Raw genomic sequence first — 21,549 nt, 5'->3', positions numbered from 1 at the left:
TGGTAACATAAGGTACCAGAAATATAGAGCAGTGGTAAGAGATATAATAAATGGAAATCCATATTAACAACCTGGTTATTTTGAAAGCCATGAAGAGCATTGCCGCCTTCCCTACCTTTTCTTTTGGATGAGCTCTTACCCCATAATGCTCAAAAGCATCGTTTTATTTTCAATTCAGCTCCAAGATTTGAATCTGAGTAATTTTGGAGAGGTACGTTATGAAATACGTGAATTTATAGAATAATGACCAGGCGAAGATGTTGATGCAAAAGTCTCTGTTGTGTCAACTCTTCTCTTGATCAGTGATTGTCACCGTATTTCCATGAAAATATCACAGATGATATTCAGGACCGCTCATAAATAAATGGGTGGATGGCAATTTTTTAGCCTTTAGGATGCATCTGGATCCAGCGTTATTTGTATTTTCTCTCTTATTAAAGAAGTCACGCGGAGTTTATGGCTGCGTGAGCTTAACATTTTCAGTCATTTTTCGTTTTTAAAAGACCTGAATTTGCTGATTTTCTTAAACGTTATTGACAAGCCTGTGTTTCTGGCGGGTAGTTAATCCATTTCTGTACCCCCTTTTCCTTGCTATTTCCTCCAGAATTTCCCCCGAAATGAACACATTGTGTTTTCCGGAGCTCTGGCTGCAGCAATACGCAAAGCGACTGGAATGCCGCATTTCAATCACCGACACGTGGCTCTTTGCCACAGACCTTGCCTCCTGCTTTGGTTGAGTTCCAACGAGCCATCGTTACTTATTTCTCCAATTTTCATTTGGTAATAGTTTAAATTAAGCCGCGCTTTTCCTGCCCACCTGGTGGTTCTTGGGAAACGCGCGTCTCTCTGGGCAGAAAAGCCAAGTTAAGTGGGGTGTACGTAAGAATTCGTCATTAAAGTTAACAAATCCAAAGGCTTTAATGACCATTTATGTCCTGGATGATGGAGGGAAAAGGATTTTCTGAATCTTATGCTGGCGAGATGCGGCGCACGTCAGAGCGTCTGCTCTGTTTAGGGACGACCTAATGTGTTTTCCCCTTTGATCTCAATTTTGTATGAAAATTCAGTTGGGCGAAAAACACGTGATGCAAACATTTTTGTATTCTAACAGCAAATTCCGATGTTCCATTCAATCGTCGAGCGGCTTTAGGGCTGTGACTTTATAGTCACGCCAACAATTTTGTCTTTGTGGGTGCTGGATTCACCAGAATTGCCCATATCGTTCCCCTTTTGCCGGCTTTCCTGCCCAATTCGGGTAACTCCGCAGTCCCGGAGGAGTTTTGCAGCCCTTCCCATCAAGGTACAGCCTGATTATCTCTCTAGTTATCTGCACATTTCCCTTCATCATTAGGCACATTCTCTCTGTGGCCTTTACATACATTAAAGGGGAAAGCGGCTTTTCCAACTCCTGTTTTTTCGGATGATAACTGCCCTTTCCTAGTTGCTACATTGCTGGTTTGTCCATCTGTTTGATGGACAGATATCGCTATTATTCCATGCTTTGCTTGATTTTTCTCCACTTAGAATTCATGGCGCTCTGATAATTCTATAGGGCTGACAATATTTTGTTAGGCTCCGTTCTATTTCAACGCTGTAATGGGACATTTCAGTCATTTGCATTAAGCTGTAACTCCTGTGTGCTGATGGGAGATCCATAAAAGGTATAAAATTCATAGGGAATGGAATATGAACAGTTTCATGAGCTTAAAATGTTTTCTGTTCCCGTTCGGGCTGGTTTTTAATGGAAGAAAATCGCAGGAGTTTTGCAATTAAGAGAATATTTCTGCTTATTAGTATCTGTAGCTCTCTGCTGTGCTGCTTGGAGGCTGCAAACAGCCCGACAATTCCTTAGATTGCTTCTTTTTCTGTTTTCTTTCCCCAATTTCATCCTCTATTGTAGTTATAATGTAAACCCCTCAATGTAATATAATTCTTATCTGTTTCATTGTTAGCAGCTGAACGTTTTCATCCAGTACATCAACTGCATAGTAGGAAAAGCAACTTCTCCTCTCCCCATTGCGTATAATAGAGAAATCGCTCTGGGCAGGGAGCAAAGTGGGAGAATCTGGCTCGTTTGTGATGCAAACAAAGATGTTTTCCCGATTTATGCACTCCCGGTTTGTCAGATATTCGGGTTTTTCGGAGCGGGTGATCTGAGCGCTGCTGATGGACTGGATCGCAGAATTAGATTGGATTGCGTCGCACACCGAATTAGACAGAAATAGCATTTTAACATGCAGTCATTTCAGCTGCTTTACGGCTGAAAACGTAGGGGTTTAATTCAAATAACGCTGGATACACCTATTACATGTCTATGTTATTAATTCATATTAATGGGATTTTTTTTAATGTGAAAAAATGTTCCGCTGTCAGTTTTGAATTTGCCACCCTCAAATTCAGTCCGTTTGCTCTGAAAGAAAAAGGCGATGATGATGAGTTCGCAGTCTCCACGGTGTGATCTTTGGGGTTCTTTTCTTTTATTTCTTTATTTGTTACTATAGTGTGTTTCTGTGAGGTATTCTCTAAGACAAACCAGTTCTTTATTTTCATTTTCTTTGGTAATTATTGTATTTTTTTAAACTCTCCTAATGAAGAATAAATGACTGAAAAGGAATCCCCCCATTCCTGTGCTAAACAAACAGGTCTCACAATCTTTTCCATCATTCGCTCCAAGTCAGTTCAAAGCTGGCTGGGCTGAGGGTTCTGGGCTCTTTTCCTTTGGGATAGTTCCACTAGAATTGGGGTGTCCAGTATTGCAGGTGAAGGAGACCACTGTCTTATACAAGATATTAAAAGGAAATGATCTGTCTATCCCCTTTATTTCATTTTGGTCCTTTCTTCCGTGTCTTTTCCCAATCCTGCTACCCACCGAGGTCTCTTTTTAGCTGCCCACAGTGCTGCTGAGCTGCTTGTAGATTGGTGGTGTTTGGTGGGTTAACACAATGGTGTTTCCTTTGAGCTCTGCCCGTGTCCGTGTTTAACAGCCGGGCTCCTGGCTCCATCCACAGACCTCCCGTCTCACCCCTGGCCCTGCCATCCCAAGACGGACACAATTCAGGATTTCTGGGTAAGAAAACTGCATTTCCAGGCACCTCCTCAATCACATGAATAGTTCATTAGCTTCTATTTTTCTGTACAATTCCTCTGGTTTTGAGTGAAACGCAAACCCGAGAAGAACGTACAAACGGGATCACTTGCTACAGCCTCTTAGAGTCGAGGTTGCAGGAACGCTGGGGAATTTCACTTGGATTCTCAGCCTTGCCAACATTTCTTTTTCTGGAGTTCATTGCAAACGACGTCTGCTTGAGGTTTCTGAGCCACTTGGGACGAATTCCCAGTCGTTTTGAATCGCCATCTCTTCAGATAACCAGGAAACTTCAGCTTTGTTCTTTCTTTTTCTTGTTAGGCTTTTTCCTCACCTGTTTTCGAGCTCTTTAGGCATTGGGAAAGGTTAGATAAATATCTCTAGGAAAATGATGATAGGTTGGAGTTAAAAGGGGGGGATGGATTTGTGCTCAGCTGCTCTCATCTGCTGCATCCAGCGTTACGCAGAGATCATCTTTTTTGGCTTGGTTTCTGTTTGATGGTATCCTGTAGAATACCATGGTTTTCCAAAGCGTAATTCCAGTGTGTTACCAAACTCCGTTTGACATATGTAAAATTCATTATTAGGGATGCTCGATACGCCTGTTAGGGAATCCTCTCCTGCTTTTGCAGTCGGTTGTTACCTTCATCAGCCGCTACTATCAACACTTAGTACCATTTTCCTTTATACTTTTCTGAATCCTTTTCTTTCCGTGTTAGGCTTAAGACCGTAAGAAAAGCACAAGGGTTTATTTTGCAGCTTGTGCCGGACATCACTCGTGACTCCTACACCAACCATTTCACCAGGTTTGAGTTTCCTGAGGGTCTTTCTGTTATTTCTCAAGCGATAGTAACCTCTGCTCGTCGGGCTCTTCACACTTTGCTCACAGCTTTGAGGGTCTAATAGTGATATTCAGATTAATTCATCTTTGTCCATTTTCTCGGAGCGGAACGTTCTGAAGTAACCCTGGTGACTTTATTATCGTTATTATGTTATTTTTAATCTGCAGTTGTCATAGGGATGGAAAAACCGCAAACCCAAGTGTGGCTTTTCTGAAACTCAGTAAGTTGGGCGAGTTTGCTCTGGATGGAAAACTCTTCTCTCCTTTCTTTAGCGATGCATTTGATATCCCCAAACACGCTGTAATAATAAGTTCATTGCGAGAGGAAGAAATCCAAAGATATTTTCACAAAAACGTCAAGGTTTTTCATGCTGCCACCAAGATTAGTGGTCGTCTCTAATGGTAGCATTGCTATCATAGTTAGAATAATAAACTTAACCCAATAGTTTTGTGTTTGTGGAAGCAGCCAGCAGAATTCAAAACTAAAAACATTAGGCCTCTGTACAGCTAAAATCTTGATTTTTCATTTAAATTTCGTATTTCAATCTGCGGATTAATGTAACATCTTTCGTAATCCGTGCTGATGAAAGGAGCAGCCTGTGAATTCCAGTAGAAATGGGATTGTTTGTCGTCTGCCTCTCTCAATAGGTGAAGACAGCATGTAAAACAAAGGTTTAATAGGTAAATGAAAGGAAATAATCCCCTAAAAAAGAGAAATGGCCTTCTTCTACTCATTTATAGAAAAAACATTTAATACAGATTATATTTTATAGTAATACGGCATCAATCCTGCTGTGACAATGTGTGGTTTAGCACAATGGAATGTGAGATGTCTCCGGTTGAAAGGTTTAGAGGAAAGGTAACTCCCCTGCCCTACACAACATCAGCGGTCGGGACACCCATAACGAAGAGCCTTGCCTAATTACCTCAATTAATACTTGTGTGGCCGATGGGGTGAAGCTGGAAGGGTGCAAACTTAGACCGATTATCAGAAAAAAACCGTTCTAGAAGCAGGATGGGCCTAGAAGAGTTTTCAAAGCCAAAGGACGACACCAGAAATTTCCATCACGTTTTGTTTTTAGTGTGGAGCAGAAACCTCCCAAACTTCTCAGATGCTTACAGGAATAATCAACTTCTGAACTCCATGACAAATGTGGTTTGTGTATAAATTTGACTGTGAAAACGTTTGAGTGGCTTCAAAATGAGAGGGGTGGCAAGCGCATTGGACACAGTGAAACATCACTTGGCGTGATTAGCATAGTGGGTACGCAGCCAACAGTGTGTTCCTCACCCATGAGATGTGAAGAAATACCTTCAGGAGAGGAAAAAATCAGAAGAGATAGCAGAAAAAGTGTGAAAGACTCGCCATATTAATCATATTAAAAGCAGATTTGGAGCGTGCTTGTGCAGTGGGTTGTTGAGGAGGGTTTGGTGTTGGAGGCCGGGGAGAGGAGCCGGAGGTGACCATCAGCCCGCCTGTGGCGTTGGGCTTATATTTTCTGTCAATTCCGAAAATATGGGGTAGTTTCAGCTCACACAAGACAGGACCCATTGGAGTGGGAAGGCTCTGGGTGAGGCGTCGCACCGAGTCCCTCGTGGAGGCGACGGTGCCGCCGTCCGACCGGCCGGTCGGGCCTGGAATGACGAACGTCTATCGTTTCTCTCTTTTCAGACCCCTGCGGAACAAGCTAAGGCTCGACTGCAGCTGGTTCTTGAGGCAGCTGGTAAGTGGTGCTGCTAGCAGTAAAATTACACTGTGCAAATACTTCGATAGTATCAGAAAAATGAAACCTATCAAGCCAGTAACTTTACCCTTTTCTCTCCGGCAAATGCCAAGTCCCTTTCTCCATAGCTCACTTCAGTTTCTGGTTAAGATGAAACTGCTGTGCATCATCATTGGGTTTTAGTAAATCCCTTTGAGGAGATAAACATAAACCATTTGTGTTTGCCGTTGAGAACCAGCAATCAGCCTTTACCTCTTTGTCCTCGTGGTGCGGCTGCTACCGAGACTTGATTCTGCCCTCTCAAATATTTGGGCTTGTTTCTTTATTTTGTAGCACTGAACTGAATTAGTCCATGTATACATTGATTGATTTATTGTAGAGAGTGAGAAGGTCTCCCCCCAGCCCCGTTCCCCAGGTTTTTGGGTTCTTCACCCATCTCCCAATGATGATTTACAAGAGCCGCGCGTGTTTTGAGATGCAGTTAAACTATGAGTGTGAAAACCTTACTGAAGGACTCCACACTGTAGTAGGATTGTGGTAACGATAATAAAGTTATAAATGAATAATGAGCTGTTTATGTAGCATTATGGGATGTTCTTTATGTACCTGCATTTGTCCTCAGTTTATTGAAATGATGATTTAACGCTCTAAAGTGGCCGTCTGAGGTTTGTAATCCTAATTAATTTCTAGATATTATTTTAATGTTTCCCATTAAAACTTTGTCACGCTAAAAGGATAGCTTTCAGTATTTCATATGCATTATAATAAATACATATGTGTCTTTAGTTCAGCTTTCAGCTCTCATATGTGTATATTGAAATGATAAACAGCAATTGCCAAGAAAGACCATTTTCTCTCTTCCCCGTATGGAAACGTTCTGTTTTAAGGAATACCCTCTTCTCACATTGCTGGTATTTGTTTCCAGAATGCTCCTAGCCTTTTGTACCGTGTGGCTTCAAATGCATTCATTGTTCTCCACAACTTTTAATAAATCTTCGGGGCATATAATTATAAAACGGACGTGACAGCGCTGAGCTAACAAAGCACAGTTTGTGTATGCTACTCACATCTATCGCACCTCGTTTTTTAATTTAACACCTGGGAAATGTATAAAAGGTATCTATGGGTTGTATATCATCATGACCTGGCTCCCCAAAATGTCCAAAAGCGTAGAAAAGGTCTGTAACAGTGTTAAATATTCACAATCGAAGGGTGAACCTTCGATTGAAGCTGCAAGCTGTTCGTAACTAACCCAAGAGTTAATCTGTTTGTTCCTCTTACCACCCCAAATACAGCAGGTTCTTTCCTGGCTTTATTTAAGGCTTGGTAATCTATGAGATCATCCCCCTGCCCTCTCCCCGGCTCCTGTATTCAGTCAATTAAATTGAATTTTGATTAAATTGGTGTGAGACGAGTGTTGAAAATGTTACTAATGTTGTTGCAATATATTCTTGTGTGTTTGCCCATTGCAAAATGAACGCTTTTTTCACCTTTAACTGTATGAGGCGGTTACTGAGCAGCTTTTCGGGGAGTTCACAGTCCACAGGTGGATTGTTGGTGCTGTTGTCGCACGATGCTGTGATTGCACTGAATAGAATGGGATTTCCGATCTCATTTCGGAATGATGAACTAAGCTGCTGTTTGCGTACGTGGTGCTCGATATGGGGTCCATCCCAAACTTGGGAATTAACTGCTGGAATATCTGGCTGTACACATTGCAGGGATTGCTCCAATCCCACTAAACGGGGAAAAAACCCTGTTTTATTCAAAATGTGTTATCTGCATTTTAATGGTTGCTGATGACACCGTGATCCTCTATGGCCTGGATGACCAGAACAGTTTCACCTTCTGCTGTGGCTCCAAATGACCGGCGAGTGTTGGCGAGACCTTTGGGAAGCTCCGTTCCCTTTCCCTGCCATTTCCACACCCTTAATATCCCATCTCCCACAATAACCTCACATCTCTTAGATTGCCTGTATTCATATATTGCTCATGTAATGGGACAGATGTTAATACCGGTGCTTTTGGTAAGAGCAGGCTGGCTTTAAATTCAAGCTTGTGGTCGGTTTTGAAGTTTGCCAACGGCCTTTCCCCGTGGTGCATTTGTCTGTTACTTGAGTTTATCATTTGCCATAGCTTCATGATATTTTAAATTTAGATTTTCTTTTACTCTCCCAATTTCCCTTTTGCTTGGCCCCCTGAAATGCTCTGGATTCCCATGTATCTTTGCCAGTGCTGCTCCTGTGGATCGAAGCAGCGCATTGAAAAAGAGACTGGGACCTAAGTTTGTTGTGCACGAGTGGCAAAATGCAATGTATGTGCTTTGGACATTCATTTTGGGGAAAGAAATTGCCTGTAAGTAATGATAGAACTTTGCAACAAGTCCCTGCTGAACTGGAGAAGTTAATTTTTATCACATTTGGCTGGTATTACTATGTAGCTTTAATGACTTATAATTAAACGTAGATAAGGGATGGTGGCAGGTCTGGGAATACAGCCCCGTCTCCTCTGGCCACCGGAGCTTATTCAGGAGCAATTCTTTGATCAATGTCATTTATCAATATCATTGATAACTCTTTCATATGAAACTGCTCTCAGTACCTGGAACGTATAGAGAATTCAGAGCAAACCGCTTTGATGTCAGGGCTTAAGTTCAGGCGCTTTCTTCAAAGGAACAAATACAGATTTGTACGCCATATATATGATATTATTTTTTTAAGAGACAGCATTCGTGCCGTTGCTTTAGCAAGAGCAGAATGTCTGGGGATATTATATTTTGTTTAAATTTGAAAGCAGCAGTTCCCAACCTTTCTCCAAGCGTGGGCAGCGTCAGTTCAGGAACTGGTTGCGGTGTTTGTGTGCGTTAGGCTGGTGAAACACACGGCTAACCTGGTGAAACACACACCCAACCTGGTGAAACACACACCCAACCTGGTAAAACACACAGCTAACCTGGTGAAACACACAGCTAACCTGGTAAAAGACAGGGCTAACCTGGTACCACAGCTCACCCCGCTCTCCCACCCGGGCCGCAGACAATGGCATTGGCTACAAAGAGCCACTTGCTAAGGGCTGTGATTTCCAAAGAAGTGTAGATACAAAAAGGTTTCGATAGTCCTTGTTTTGCGTTGTTCTTTTTCTGGTGTTCCAGTGCAATATTGACAAGTCAGAGTTTCTTCTCAAGCTGGAGATGTTTGCGTGTATCTTTTCTTATTTATTTTTTCCTGCACACCAACCTATTGCCGTGGAAATTATGTGGCTTTATCCCTGTGGCTTTTTAAGCAAGAGAAAATGGTGTATTGAATAATAATATTACGGATTAACAGAATATAGGTTTGAAAGTATGTCAGCTTTCCAAGTCCGTTCTAATACAGTGGCCATAGTTTAAAAAAGTGAAGGATATGTTATTGTGTTCCCTTTGCTTTCTTCATCACCAGAGACAGTTGATTTTAGGGGAGGTGGATCCACCGGCCAACTCGTCACCTTCAGCAGGAATTGGTGATATTCAGTATCTTGAGAAAACCTGCTTTTAGGATCTAGTGTAGGTAGTGAGTCAGGAAATAACAACTGATTCTCGGAAAGACGTAAGATAGCAAATAGTAAACCAGACTCTTTTTAATTGGCTTTGTTTTTCCTGGTGCGCTTTGGGGATGGGAATCGCGACTTCTGGTGTCTGTTGTGGAGGCCGGTGCAATACAATATTCAGCTGTATTTGGGAGGGGAGGAGGGGAAGACGGCTGTTTTTATATTTAGGTAAGATAACGCCATCTAGAAGTTTTGTCTCCAAGTCCTGTGTTCGCACTGGCTTTGCTACACACTTGGTTAAACTTTGTTCTTTGCTGGTGTAGATTAACGTCAGTATCTTTGTTCTCATTAGGCAGGGCAATACTTGAAGATACCAAAGCCCTCCACTTTAATTTTTAAGGCAACTGATTTTTGATTTATAAAAGCTGTCATTCCATAGAAGTTGTTGGTCTCGGCTATACATTTATATTTGCGATACTCTATTTACTTCCCCTTCTTAATATCGAGATAAAAGTCTTTCTAGCGGCCTCTAACAATATCGCAGCAACTTGCCCCGGTTGAGCAGATGTTAAGCAGGCAATGGTTGAATGTTAATTTAGAGAGGGTGGGATGTTTAAGCCTATGTGAAGTATGTTGCATGTGGGCCTTCCAGACTTAGCTACAATGCTCCGTCCCTTGGGAGAATTTTAAAGCTAAACCTCTTTCTTTTTGTCACTCTATATGGACTCTCTCAAGTCAGTATAAAGCAGATCATCCCTAGGCTAAAGCTCTTCAGCTTTTGTTATTGGGCTCTGTAGGCCTGTAATTAGGCCTCCTGGCAGGCCTTGCAGGCCGCTTAATGGTCATATGGAGTTTCTATGAGGCAGAGCGGCTTTGTGTAAATCCTGCGTCGGGGATGCGTTTATGGGTCACTTCCTACCAGGCCCGGGCTTTGTGCCGCTGCCCCACGGGCTGCCGGGGAGCAGATTCCCTTGACCATCCCGTGCTCCGGCGGAGCCGCACAATCTACCCGCCTAATCCCCAGTGTAAACAGAGGATTTAGCCGAGCTTCTGTCACTTACAGTTGCCAAACCACTTGGGTGTCTGTGATTTCTTTCCCAGACTTCATTACGCGCGGAAGATTCCAGTTAGGTTTTGGCGTTTACTTGCTCGTATCGCCGATTTTTTGAAGGCAAAGGTTCGCCCCGCGTTGGATCCCGCCTTGCTAAAACACATAGGCTTAACAAAAACCTCACATCTTTAACGGCAGTTAATTTGTGCCGTAAATAATTGTACGGCACCTGTGTTTTGTCATAAACATGAAAATATGGCTCAAGATTCCAAAATTTAAAGTATTGATAGGAAACGTGAATGGTTTAAACTATCAATCCTGCTGCCTCTACCAAAGAACTCGGGAAGTTTTGCTGTGATAATAGGCAAAAATTTCTTGCGCTCCCTATAAAGACGATGACAAAAGGCAATTGATCTGGATTTTCAAAGGTCTAGAGTTGAAATAAGTGACTGCTGTATTTTTGGAATCTGCATTTCAATCTCTGGCTGAAAGAGCATTCAAGAATAGGGCGTTTTGTGCAGAGAATCCTTGACAGAGTTTATTTAGGGGAAACTTCAGAACTGAGAACTAATATGACATTAGCAATATGTGGTAAAAACTGCTGAATACAAATCATCAGCATTCAACATTTATCTGATGTGTTTGGCAGCAATTCCGGATATTGGATAGTTAACTCATTATCTTCAAATTACACTATCAGATTGCTCCCTTTAATTTTGCACCGTGCATCTTTATTACATTTTACATATTCCTTAAAGAGAAAATCAGTAAATACAACAAGTACCTTGGCCTGAGCTCTTGTAAAAATGCAAGATACTTATTGCATTATATTTTTTATAAATCTCCCAATTATAGCACATGTTATTGGGGAGAAAAATCCTCATTTGCTCTCAATGCCTGATGAATAAATAGTCAGATATTCTCTGCTTTCTGGTATCGAAATGGCTCATAACAGATGTGGCTGAAAGGACCACATACGTAGACTGTATGATTTTAGTCTGCTGGAACTAATAGGATCACTTGCTACTTCACAGGTTCTTGCTTTTCTTTTACTTTAATAAAAACTGTTTAGTTAAATAGAATGGCCTCTATTTTGCTCTTTTCTAGCTATGCAAAGTAGTAAAGCAGGCAGGTGGCAACAAGTATGAGAAATTTGGGGTTATTGGTGCTTATTTTTGAATGCCCAATTTATAAAAATTCATGGATTTCTGGTTTTGATTCCGGTTTTCTTTGGACTTTGCTGTTTTGTGTTTGTTCCACTGAACACCCGATGGCCTTATGTTGACTTCCTAATTATGCAAACCACGTTAGGAGGGCGGATAACGTGTCGGGATATATACACAAAGGATAATGCATAAAATATTTCACCTGTTTAAAGGAAGTGTAAAAATACCTTTTAAAATAGTGCTTTCCCCAGAAATTGTAGGAGTTTGGATTTAAAACAAGCTTAAAAGTTGCTTTCAGACACAGGATCAGGACCCTGGGGCTCGTTATACCACAGGCTGTGATATAGTGTGTTGTAATTACTGAAGATTAAATTTGTATCGTGCTCTTATACTGAGGACAAGCTGTTAAAATGTTAGAAACAAACAAGTAACGGGGGATTAAGAGAAGTTTTAACTTCATGAAGCTCCCTTTGCAAGGTTGTCCAGAAATCTTTTCATGTTTTCGGAGATAAATCTGAGGAGAAACTCTCATTGCCATTGCTGCTGTGGCTTCAGCTGCAAGCATTAATTGCTTATAGGCCGAGAAATTGCCATTTCTCTGTTTTCTACCTTGTAATTGTTCGTTTCAGTTCTCTTTCCATGTTAAGTGTTCGGTTTATGGCAGAGGTTTGGTCAGGACGAGAAGGTTTTGCTGCTTGGCCTCTGGATTCCTGGTGTAAGTGATACAGATAACGGAGGATGAGACAAGAAGTTGAGAGGGAAACAAAGAGGAGGTTGGGTGAAGGAAGAATAATTGTTCTGAATATATACACATGAGCACAGCCATCGCAATACACCCTGGCGATAGCATTTCTCCAATCCTAAGGTAGTTATTATATCTATTTATTTGCACATGTTAGCGTTCAGGATTGATCGGTATCGGATGGGCAAGCACAGGCGTGGGTGTCGTGTTGGGCACCGATCAAGGTTTGGGCCGGCAATGGTGACCAAGAGTTTGGTGAAATGTGGTTTGAACTGAACAGGTTGTTCATCGCTGGTTAACGCAGGAGATAAATAACAGCGTGAAACAGTAGCGTGTTCCATTTGCATAGCATATCCACCTCTTGTAGGTCCTTCTTGAAGGTGGAAGATTTTACTCTGTTCTTGAAAACCAGCTAATTTAGGAAACTCGTCTCATTATGGAGTTAGTGAGCTCAGTTTCTAGGTCAACGGCTGATTCCCACTTAGCAGATTTTTATGTCAAAAACCATTTAGTTGCTGACGTTGGCAGAGTGAATACTATTGGTCAAACTCCGAGCAATAGAAGAATTATTTGGTTTTAAATCAAGAAAACGTACTTTGGAATAAATTTATGGTAGCTAATTTTTATATTTAGTGTTTTGAGAGAACTGCGGGTACTTCAAGACTGAATTTTGGGAAGATGCAGACGGGATTTGAACTCGGCCGGGCGCTCTGTGCCATTGAGCTTCATGCCGGGCAGCTCGTGGAGCTGGATGTTAATACATTTCTTCACACCTTACGTGCACCCAACTGGTTGGCAAAGCCACACAATCTCATTAGGGTACTAACCCAGTAATACTTTCTAAATGCAAAGCGGTGACTCTGTACAAAAGTCATTACGCCAAGTAATTATTTTTTAACGTATTACCGGTCCTGTCCTTACAGAGTGTGTGATTCGGGAGCGCAGCTCTTTGCGGCATTGGTGAGCGAACTAAAAGCGTGATTCGTCAATAATTACCTCAGTAATTAATTCCATTTAATTTTCATGATTGCTGAAAAAATAGAGAATTTTAATTAAACAAATTTGGGTAGAGAAGAAAATGTGTTTGAAACAAAGTAATTTCCTTTTGCTATTTATGATAGCATTGAATTGGTATCCAAAAGCCTTCACTTAGTGAACCTCCTTTAGATTCTTACAAGTCATTTTTAAATATGCTTTGAACCATTTTTGTATTATTTTCTGGTTTAAGAAGGGCATGGGTAGTTGATAATGTAGCGATGCTATCACATAAACCAGGCTACAAGCAGACTTTACAGCAACTTTATTAGTTAATGAACATTAATTGCCTTTAGAAATAACCTAAAGCTTTTAGAATTTGTTGGTTTTTTTTGTTAGATTTTAATGTGAGACCTGTTTTTGTGGTACCAAGAAACAAAAGTATCTCAGGCTTCCATTATAACTAATGGGTTGCCCGTAATATTGTACCATATGGTATACATGATTTTGATGCAAATATGTGCGCTAATTATGTGCAGATGAATCTTTCAGTCCTGCTATTGATCTTCAGTCAAAGACAATTTTTCAGTTAGCTTAAGTTTTATATCAATTCATATTTAGCAACTTTGCCCAGTAATTTAATTATACACCGTTTTGGCTGCAGGAACCATATGTGGTTGTGCGGCCGGTTTCTGCTGAAGCGCCTTTGGGGAAACGTTACATCTTAATATTGACAGCAAAATATTAGTTTCTCCTATTTTACGGCAGTGTACCCTGCAAATCTTTGGATGTGAACCACCCTTCGGTTTGGGTTTCCTACGAGTGAAACTGGAGCCCGTTTGGCTGGATTTTTTTAGTGTGAATGCCCAGAAAAGGGCTTTAAAGTGCTGGGTCTGCTCGGCGGCTCCGGCTGGTGGGCACCGATGACGTGTTTCAATGGTTAGGGCCTCTCTATCTAATTTCCAGATGTGAAGCGTGCCAGCATCGCTCCCCGAAGGGAGAAATAAGAAAGAAATAAGAAATAAAATGCCGTTGCTTCTTCTCGTCATTGCAACGGTGTCACCTGGAGTATTGTGTTCAGTTCTGGGCCCCTCAGCTCAGGAAAGAGATTGAAGTGCTGGAGCGGGTCCAGAGAAGAGCAACAAGACTGGGGAAGGGACTTGAACACAAGCCCTATGGGGAGAGGCTGAGGGAGCTGGGCTTGTTCAGTCTGGAGCAGAGGAGGCTTAGAGGTGAGCTCAGCACTCTCTAGAACGACCTGAAGGGCAGTTCTAGCCAGGGGGGATTGGGCTCTTCTCCCAGGCACTCAGCAATAGGACAAGGGGGCAGGGGCTTCAACTCTGCCAGGGGAAACTGAGGCTGGAGATGGGAAAGCAATTCTGTGCAGAGAGAGTGGTCAGCATTGGAATGGCTGCCCAGGGAGGTGCTGGACTCACCGGCCATGGAGGTTTGTAAACTGAGATTGGCCATGGCCCTTAGTGCCATGATCTGGTGAACGGACTGGAGTTGGACCAAGGGTTGGACTGGTTGATCTCTGAGGGCTTTTCCAACCCAGTCCATTCTGGGATTCTGTGTGTGTGATTCTCTTGTGTGGAGGTAATTATAGATCTTGCTCACACCCCAGCTGATAGGCATTGCCAAGGCACCTGTAATTAATAGATAAAGATTAATCCTGCCCATCTCTCAGAGGGTTTTAGATCACAGCGCCCTTCTGAGGCACAGCGGTGGTTTCAGTGACTTGCCAATGGTCACAGGTCACCTGTGTCCAAGACCTTGGTCCCGTGTGTGCCCACGTCATCCGCATTTCCTCCTGAGCTCCAGGCTGAGATTAGAAGTTGTAATTAGCCATTAGTGCCCTATTTGCTGTTCTTTTTCATCTGGGAGGGAACATTGCTCTGGATTCAGTGCAGCCACCCAGCACCTGGAGATCCTGCTCCGTGCCTACGTGATCTTGGTGTAAATCAAATATAATAATTTTTTCGCTTAAAGCAAGAATAGTATTTAATGTGGGTAATAGAATTCTTGTTTTACAGTTATCGAAAGCAAATTTATCACGACTTTATTAAATATGGAGGACTAAGTGTGCCATTTTCTCCAAGCGGTTTCGTTTGCTCGTGTTCTCTTTGTTGACCCAAATGAACGAAATTAGAACAAACAATCTCCGAGTCATTTGTAATCAAGAGCTGATTAATGGAGTTTGGTTTCATAGCCATTATTCATTCAAGAACACCTGATATCTTTCCCATAAACAAATTGTGTTTGTCCAAATTAAGAAATTAAATGAAGCATTTGATGAGTTTATGATTGACCCTTCTAACTCGGAGCCCATTACTCAATGTCGTTATCACACCAAACTGTGTGACTAATGTGCTGTCGGACGAGGCGCGTGGATTTATGATGATTTCTGATTAATGCGCGCTGCAAGCCAAGCCCCTCGATTGTAATAATTCCTTGATTTTCATTTTAGCGGTCGCAGAAGATTCTCATCTGTGATGAAATGCATCGGTGTCCCATTAGATTTAGAGATGATTAGGAGGTGTCGACTGAATAAATCTTAAAATATAGTAATGGATGGTTTGCAAAGATTCTTTTTCGTCCTGCCCCGCAGTGCTGCAGTTGTGTGGCCTTTTTATCGGGGTTTATATTGCGTTCTGAGCAGTGGTTTGTCTCAATGTACGCCTGTTTTTACGTGTTCTCGAGATCTCACGCTTTAGGAACCTCACTCGGGCAGGGAAGAAGCTGGAAAGGCTTGGGGAGAACTCCCCTTCCTCACGGCGCTCGTGCCCGGTCTCCTCAAGCCCTGCAGCGCGTTCAGCTCCCTTTTTGGTTCTGGCATCCAAGGGAATTCAGCTCCAGCCGTTTGCTTATGTCCCCACTCATCTTTCTTTCAGAAGCCAACAGCTTGGGCAAACTCAGGCATCATTTCATGGGGACATGTTGCATCCCAGGTGCTTTCACAAGTGTTGGGGGCCGTGGAGCTCCTGCAAGAGAAGATCCCCACGTGTTTTACATGGACAAACATCTGTCCTTGGCCCAGTCTTCAGAAACAGTTCACGTAGATAATTTACCTCCCTCCTCAAGGCAAAGGAGACTATACAAAAAGCCCAGAAAAATGGACTGACGCACACCTAAGCGTGTAAAATGTTAGCAGCCGCTTCAGTGAAGTTGCAATAAAAAGGTTCTAATAGTCAAATAATCCTAATGGGATGTTGTGCTGTCATCATCCTACAATATATTAAGATGGTATTTATTATAGAAGCGCAATTATTCCTTGTGGGTGTCAGTCGAATTATTTTCTGTGAAACACAAATTTCCCCAGAATCGTTGTTTTCTCGGTGAGTAAACCTGCGGTACTGCAGTTCATGTGTCTTCGTTCCTTTCCTGCCCGCTTCTCCATAACTCTGCCTTTATCAAAGCTATCATCACCCTTTCAAAACCGGTCCTATTAGATCTGCTGAAGCTGGTGGAGCATCCCCGGCTCCTGAAGCACACCTGACACACTGTTGTCTTGCTTTTAATGCCTGGCTAAGGAAATCTCTCAAACTCAGGGGAAGTTATGGAGATATGTTACGAAAGAGAGTTATGGATGATGGTTGGAACCGATGACATCTAGCAGACCTCTGACTGACCAGCTGAAGACCTCAGCAATGACGTTGGAAAGTGTTTCGGTAAGGGAATATATTTTTTTGCCTTTAGCTGTAAATATGAAGTTGGGAATAGCCCAAGCTCCTTTGCCTTGGCAGTGCCTTCAGTATTTGTCACCAGCTGCATAGATGAGGTTCTTAGGGACGTGGGTTAGTGCCAGACTTAGGTTGTGGTTGGACTCAATGATCTTAAGGGTCTCTTCCAACCAAAATGATTCGATGATGCTGTGTCTCAATTTGAAATACCTTGTCCAGATGTTGGATCTTGAGTTGAAATGGTGCTTTGCACATTCCAGCCTGGTGATTGTACCCAGGCAGCGGGTCACACCTGCTGACATTTTTGTCCCTGTTGATGGGACTTGTATGCAAGAACAAGCCAAAGGGTGGTTTGCGGTTCTGCTCTGAGCTCAGTCTGTGACAGGATCTACGTTTAAGCCTGTCCTGTGGCACTGAGCTCCGTTCGGCCGCTCCAGCGCGGCACAAGATGCCAGTTGCTGCTGTTCTTGCTTTCTCCAGCGCCTCCAATCTCAGCACAACTGTTTGAAGTTGCTGTGGCCATCGACCAACCCCCACGTGCTGCTTTTTGTCTGTAGTGGCCACATTGGGGACAAACTTGCTCCTCAGTTTTTCTTGTTCACCAGCGTTGTGCTGGCGGATGGAGGGACACGGTGGCTCCAATAGTTCTGCTGTTAGAACCATTTGAGGAGCCATAACGTTGGAACTAGGGAGTTTTTGTGGGTTTTTCCCACCACTTCCTCATTGATTTTTGAATTTGCATCTAGTTTTTCATGATCACAAGCATCTTTCTTTGTAGCTATTGCTGAAGGACAGAGTTCGCGTTGTGTCACTTCATTCAAACAATTTATAAAGTATGAAAATGAAAAATTAAACATATGCTTTCTTAACATACGCATTAAATAGATGTATTTTATAAAACGCCTTTAGGCTTTAACATACATTCTGAAAACCCCATTGTAGACCATGTTTCAAGTTAGACCAGAAATGCGACTCTTTCCATATTCACATCAATGAGTATCGAGAGCAGCAGATTTACCCGAGGTGATCTGGTTTATTTAAAAGCTGATGGAACAAGCTTATTCCTGCCATTTCTAGTGGCAATAAATGTCCTTTTCTGAACGAAGCCGCGGTGTTTCTGCGTTGCCGGCACCAATTCGTTGCCATCGGGGCTCTCTCGGTGGCCCGGGCGGCTGCACCTCGTCTGTGCCTTCAAGCCGCCCGTTATTGGCGGTTTATTCCCAGTAAGAGCTGATAAACCGAGCCGTGCTCCCCGGCAGATAAATTCACAGCATTCAGCTGTTTGGAGGTGATTATGCAGGGCTGCAACAAAATAAAGCCTAAAGCATCATATTAGCGGTGCCGTTTGTATGGGTGCTAATACACTTTGAATAAACCCCTCAATTACTAAGCACTTTTGAGTCCTGACAAGACAGTCCCATGACATTAATGGTGTCTTTATAACCTTTTTAACTTCTTGTTTCTCTGACAGAGCACTACAATAACAGCCATGGGTTTGCCCGTGGCAAGCAAAACCTCATTTTGAGAGGATAATAAGTATTTACTATTTAGATAGCTGGCAATAAAATTTCTCTGAATGAGATTTTACTGAGAAAATACAAACTGATTCAATTACTTTCTTTAATGGACTGGTGAAGCATGTAATAATAGTTTGTTGAAGCAGCAAGTCTCGTGTTTAGCGCTTGTGTGTGTGTGAAAATAGAAGCCGATTGTTATTTCCAAGTAGAAATTTTTGTAGGCCGGGCTTTCTGTGCAAGTCACAAGATATTTTCTCATCTTAAAGTGGGTCAGAATCTCCAACGTTGACAGCCAGGATTACAGTTGCAAAGAGTGTTGGGGACCCCTAAATATCCTTACAGAGAATCAGTATCATCTGGCACTAGAATACGTGCAGAAAGACGTGGAATGTGGTGTCTTGTATCTTAAAAATGGGTGTTTCTTGGAAAACCGCGTAGCGTGTGCTGCTTCTCACACCACGTTTGGTAGAACAGAAGTGCTTGGGGAGCTGGGTGTGTTCCAGGCTCTTCACAGGTGATGTGGGATATTTATGAGATGAAGAAAATAGTCCCTTTGAGACTGTGTACCAGAATACGTTGAGTTATTGAAAATATTTGGCTTTATTGTATTTCGGAACAAATAACATCCTGTTGAATAAAGGCAGAAAAAGGAACCACGGAAAGATGATACCGCAAGCAGGCGATGCCGACCCTGCAAAGTGAGGGAGATGTGTGCTGGGAAAACGGACTTAAAACACCTCCATTTTAACTAAAATGAGATGCCTGACTGTGGGTATTAAATAGGGAAGATCATCCCAATTTATGGTTTTTAAGTCTGTGTCAATGACGGTTTCTCAAGTGATGAGAACCAAGAAGCTCAGTACAAAGTCTGGAAATGCATAGCCATGCGGGTATAGAGTAAACCACCAATTTCCCCATTTTCATTGCCAGTTAGAGAATTCCATATTGTCGCTATGATAACGTTTATCGAAATGGGATCCAGAGTATCATGCTCTTCTGTTTAATATTTCTGAATATGCATAGCCTGCAAACACCAACTTACCGGAGTTGGTTGTCTGGGAAACCTCTGGCTCTGATGTGGCTTTTTCCACCCCCCCAGCATTTTCTAATTCCAGAAAATCTGTTTTCTTGTCCTTGGGAAACACCAGGGATACCACCTAACGTTATTAGTACAGCACTAGAAGAGAGAAGAGAATATTTACTTTCCTTTGTATGGAGCTGCCGTGATGTACAAATTCATAACCTACGCTGTATTTGATTAAAAACAAACAAAACCCCCAAACAAACAAAAAACCCACAAATCCAACCAACCAAAACCCAAAACCGCACTAAAACCCCCAAACTTTTGCTTTCCCCAGCCCAATAACTCCCTTGAAATGTGTTTTTATACAGCGTAGCTCATACATTACTGCACAGGCTTATAAATGGCGATCTCCCTTTTTTGGACGTATGGACGGGCTGACTGATGAATGTATTGATTTGCCATCAAATTTAACTTATGCAATAGTTGTGAATCACTGCGCTTGCTTTTGAAAGTGTTAAAAACTCACAGGTTGTTTATGGAACTTGGGAGGGTAGAGGGACAAAGTGGAGAAGATTTTGTGCGGACATGGGCTGGGTCCTGCCCTCGGAGGTTTATTTAAGCCCAGTCTTAGAAAGCCGAGGTGCAACCTTAGGGCTGGTTTTACAGACAGCACCGGTTCCAGCCTGATAAATAGTGTTAATTTTCTTAGCTTAACGACCCCAGTTTGCAGTCGCATTGTCCTTGGGGAATGGGGCTTTGGCCACTGGCACCAACAGCCACAAAAATGAGTCCAACGTGCTCACAGTTTAACACAAAACTCTAAAGAATGACTTGGAATTACGAGAGATGTGCAGAGCTTTTTGTATCCTCCAGTCAATGTAACGTGCTTTACGTTATCAAGGTGTCAGATTTTCTCAATGGCTACAGTATCAGTGTATTTCAACACAAAAATCCCCATCACGACACTTGATGCTTCCCAATGTGTTAGTTTTTAGGGTGTTTAACCACACCTTATGTATTTGGCACGTGCAGGCATTACTTTAAGTATCTCTAGTTTGAATTTTTCTTTCTTAAAATGAGATATTTTAATTATAATTATAATTATGATTATTCCCTTTGGCTGGGGAGCCTGCCCGTCAGGGCAGAGCTTTACACCGAGACAGAGGAACAGATTGAAGCGGTTTCAGGGCTGTAAATCCCCTGGTAAATTGGCCTTTTCAGGGCTGTGCCGAACAACAGGTTGGTGCCATTTGGGCATTAGCGAGGGAACCGCCGGGGGGAATAGGGAATGAATGGAGGGGCCGGGCGGCGCGGGGCCGAGCCCGCTAGAGGAGGCTTGAAAGGACAAAGTTGGGGGATTAATCATCATTTATGATCTGATTTGTGTGTAATTGAGCCTGGTAATAGGAAACATCCACGTTTGCACTGTAAACTTACAAAACCATTCAAAATTAGGCTTTTTATTATGATGTCATGAGTATTTTCTCATTATCTTGTGCATGAAATACATATAGGCTGTATGCAGATATATTTAAACATAAGTCACTAGCTGAAGAAACTTCTTACTTGACATCAAGATAAAGAATTCCTTATGCTTCTACAGTAAGGCTCTTTTTTATTGAAGGGGGACTAAAATCAACCCCCAACTTCACTATTCATTTAAGCTTCTTCAATATGTTTATTAGTCTTGGTTAAAGAAGTGGACGCGCGCTGCTTGTTTGTGGGTTTGGGTTTTAATTTCCTTATTTAGCCGGTAGCAAAGCAGCTAATGTTACTCCATTGAAGGAAAATATTTAAATTCTGTGTGTGCCGGAGCAAGAAATCAATAGTAATTTCAGGAATTATAAAGCTGATGTGAGATTAAAACCATTAAACCGCCCTGTTAGCCTCTCAGCCCCTCCCTCAGAGCTTTTAATTTTCTATTTAGAAGGGGTTTCGGGATCAATATGAAGATCTGTTGCTAATATCGTATTTAATTAGAGTAATCAAACCTGGTGCTCAGAGCTCAGCACCTGCCAGGGGGGCTCCAGAGCCCGGCGAGCAGCTTGGGTCGGGTCCTTTTTGCTTGTCCACGGGCGCTAATGTGGGCAGGGTCCCCACGGGGCGACTCTTTCATGGATTTTGATGGGGTTTGGGGGCGGCGGGCGCTCCCCGAACGCCGCTGATCAATGATTTCCTTTCAGCGCTCCTGTAATTAAAGAGCTCGAGCCGGCTCGCGC

At 42.5% G+C, this 21,549-nt stretch overlaps 1 protein-coding gene across 4 annotated transcripts in view; it reads left to right on the top strand.

Annotated features, from left to right (window-relative positions):
* RSRC1 (arginine and serine rich coiled-coil 1) overlaps positions 1 to 21,549 on the top strand; it is a 126,328-nt gene that overhangs the window by 70,000 nt on the left and 34,779 nt on the right. For all 4 annotated transcript variants that reach the window (XM_071812753.1, XM_065845032.2, XM_071812754.1 and 1 more), the window contains one exon: positions 5,599 to 5,650. In XM_071812753.1, the coding sequence (XP_071668854.1) occupies positions 5,599 to 5,650 (52 nt within the window). The remainder of the gene's footprint in view (positions 1 to 5,598; positions 5,651 to 21,549) is intronic.

Source organism: Patagioenas fasciata, chromosome 9 (assembly GCF_037038585.1).
Source record: "Patagioenas fasciata isolate bPatFas1 chromosome 9, bPatFas1.hap1, whole genome shotgun sequence".
Classification (NCBI taxonomy): domain Eukaryota; kingdom Metazoa; phylum Chordata; class Aves; order Columbiformes; family Columbidae; genus Patagioenas; species Patagioenas fasciata.
The sequence above is the reverse complement of the archived record's forward strand: the minus strand, read 5'-3'. Positions and strand labels throughout refer to the sequence as shown.